General features: G+C 58.0%; 1 protein-coding gene across 1 annotated transcript in view; it reads left to right on the plus strand.

Moving 5' to 3' along the window:
- The window catches only part of VWA5B1 (von Willebrand factor A domain containing 5B1), a 39659-nt gene extending 37357 nt beyond the window's left edge, over nt 1-2302 (plus strand). Inside the window, exons 18-20 of the mRNA XM_040471526.1 lie at nt 229-298; nt 809-926; nt 1796-2302. Of these exons, the coding sequence (XP_040327460.1) occupies nt 229-298; nt 809-926; nt 1796-2302 (695 nt within the window). The remainder of the gene's footprint in view (nt 1-228; nt 299-808; nt 927-1795) is intronic.
- Nucleotides 2303-2505: the final 203 nt, after the last annotated feature.

Below are 2505 nucleotides of genomic sequence, written 5' to 3' on the forward strand. Positions count from 1 at the left end.
TCATGCTCTGTCTCTCTCTGTCTCAAAAATAAAGATAAACATTAAAAAAAACTTTTTTAATAAATAAATAAATAAATAAATAAATAAAAACAGCCTAATGATCAGCATGGATCCCTAGGGACCTAGGCAGGACCCTGCCCCGTTCTGGGTCGCTGTTTCCCAGCTGGGGAGTGAGCCATTGGACAGGGTCATCTGTCAGGTCCCAACTGTCATTCTGTGGCTCTCCAGGTCCCCTGCGCAGTCTGGCCACCAATACCCTGTCTTCCTTGAAGGCCTCAGAGAGTCTCTTTGGATCCAGGTATGTGGGATCAGCTTCCCTGGGGCCACCCCTAGCGTGAAAGGCAGAAAGCAGGCCCAGCCTGACATTTAGACAAAAACGAACAATCCGAAAGGGATCCAGGAGGCTCCCTACCCAGAAATATCACCATCTTCCCATCATCACACAGCAGAAGCCCCCACACGTCCATGGTCTCTATGCAGGTGCAAAACCCCTGGGAGGGCTGCCCCAAGACTCTCTGACCCCCGGGGCTGAAAGGAATACATGATCAGAAGAGGGTCAGAAGAAGAATACGGGACGTTCCTCGTCCAGGCTGCCGCTAACTCACTGAATGTCTCGGGAAATGCAAACCTCCCTCCCTGGGCCTCAGTTTCCCCAGCTGTCAATGAGGAGGTCGGAGGAAGCCATCCGTCACATTCTTTCTGGCCCTGACTTTCAGAAGCTGCTGAGTGAGCACGGGGGGAGGGGGGAGATTCCCAGGGACACCATGGGGGCAGCTACGGCCACCTGTCCCCGGTTCCCCCCACACAGGCTGAATCTGCCCAAGTCCGGGCTGCTGACTCGAGCAGCCAAGGGCTTCCTGAGCAAGCCGCTGACCAAGGCTCCGGAGCCAACCCCAGGGAGCCAGAACTTCGATTACATCCCGCTGGTGAGTGGCCCCAGACCCCAGACCTCAGCCCCCCACACTCCCCGAGGGGCCTTCCTGTGAGCCTCCTACCCACCCCTCCCCCTTCACAAAGGGAAGAAGACCTACACCTTCCCACCCAAGTAGCCAACAGGGAAAGGGCCTGGGGCCTCAGAGTGTCGCTCGAATCCAGCACCAGCATCGTGAACATTCTTTGCAATCCGCTGTCTTTGCTTTAAAAATTCACAGGAATTTTGCATTCTACTCCACCACCTATGTGTGTTTATTTTTCAAGACATAAAAATAAGCCTCGGAATAGCTCACAAGTGAGTAACATTAACACCCCAGGGACACGCGATGTGTTTAGTAAGCGGCTCTGCAGACAGCCCGGCGTGCTGCGGGCAGGGTGAGGTGCCCAGGTCTGGCGGGGGCGTCTCCGAATTGAGGAACAAAGGGGCCTGGCCCCAGCATATCTGGGGATCAGAGGGCGCTGCGAGACGGACGCGGTGTGAGCTTTTCACCGCACAGCCCCAGTCCCTACACTCCCGAGGCGTAGTGTCACTTTGAATTTCCAAATATCCTGAGCAGCACAGCACTGTGCTTACGGTAAGTATTTGTTGAGCCAGGCACAGTGCTAGACCCTGGGAGACAACCTTGAACTGGATGAACAGAGTCCCTAAGTTCATGGCACTAAGTGTCTTGTGGGGACACAGACCAGGAACCAGGCAATCCTGAGAGGCTTAATTGGCCTGGGTACCCCTCAGGTCTCCCAGGCAGGAGGGGCAGGCTGGGGGGGATGAGCGGGCGGGCAGTGTGGACCCAGGCTTTTGCCCGGCCCGGGGCTGCACAGGCTGAAAAGTTTGAGGCCCACTGAGGGGCTCCCCCCCACACAGGTGTCTCTGCAGCTGGCCTCCGGAGCCTTCCTGCTCAACCAAGCCTTCTGCGAGGCCATCCACGTCCCCATGGAGAAGCTCAAGTGGACTTCACCCTTCACCTGCCACCGAGTGCCCCTCACCCGCCAGCCTGAGCCCAAGACCCAAAGTCCCCAGCTGTGCACCGCCGGCCCCTCGGCCCAGCACCTGTCCTGTGATGGCTTCTCCCCAGAGCCTCTGGTGGGGGGCAAGCCAGGCTGGGAGACCAGGGCTGCGATCGAACACACAGGGAAGCTTTGGGCTACGGTGGTGGCGCTGGCGTGGCTGGAGCACAGCTCGGCCTCCTACTTTGTAGAGTGGGAGCTGGTGGCCGCCAAAGCCAACTCGTGGCTGGAACAGCAGGAGGTGCCCGAGGGCCGCACGCGGGGCACGCTCAAGGCGGCCGCCCGCCAGCTGTTCGTGCTCCTGCGGCATTGGGACGAGAATCTGGAGTTCGATATGCTTTGTTATAACCCGAATTATGTGTAGTGGGGGGTGGGGGGGGGTGGGAGGGAGGGAGGGGACCATTTGGGCCTGGGTTGGGGGAGATTTTGAAGCTACAGCCAATATATTGGCTGCTAGAAAGAGCCCTGGACTGGCAGCCGGGAGGCCTGAGTTCAATCCCAACTTTGCTACCACCTAGCTGTGCAACTTTAGGCCGGCCCCTGCCCCCTGTCTGGGCCTCAGTTTCC

Source organism: Herpailurus yagouaroundi, unplaced genomic scaffold (genome assembly GCF_014898765.1).
Source record: "Herpailurus yagouaroundi ecotype Mexico unplaced genomic scaffold, PumYag 77, whole genome shotgun sequence".
NCBI lineage: Eukaryota > Metazoa > Chordata > Mammalia > Carnivora > Felidae > Herpailurus > Herpailurus yagouaroundi.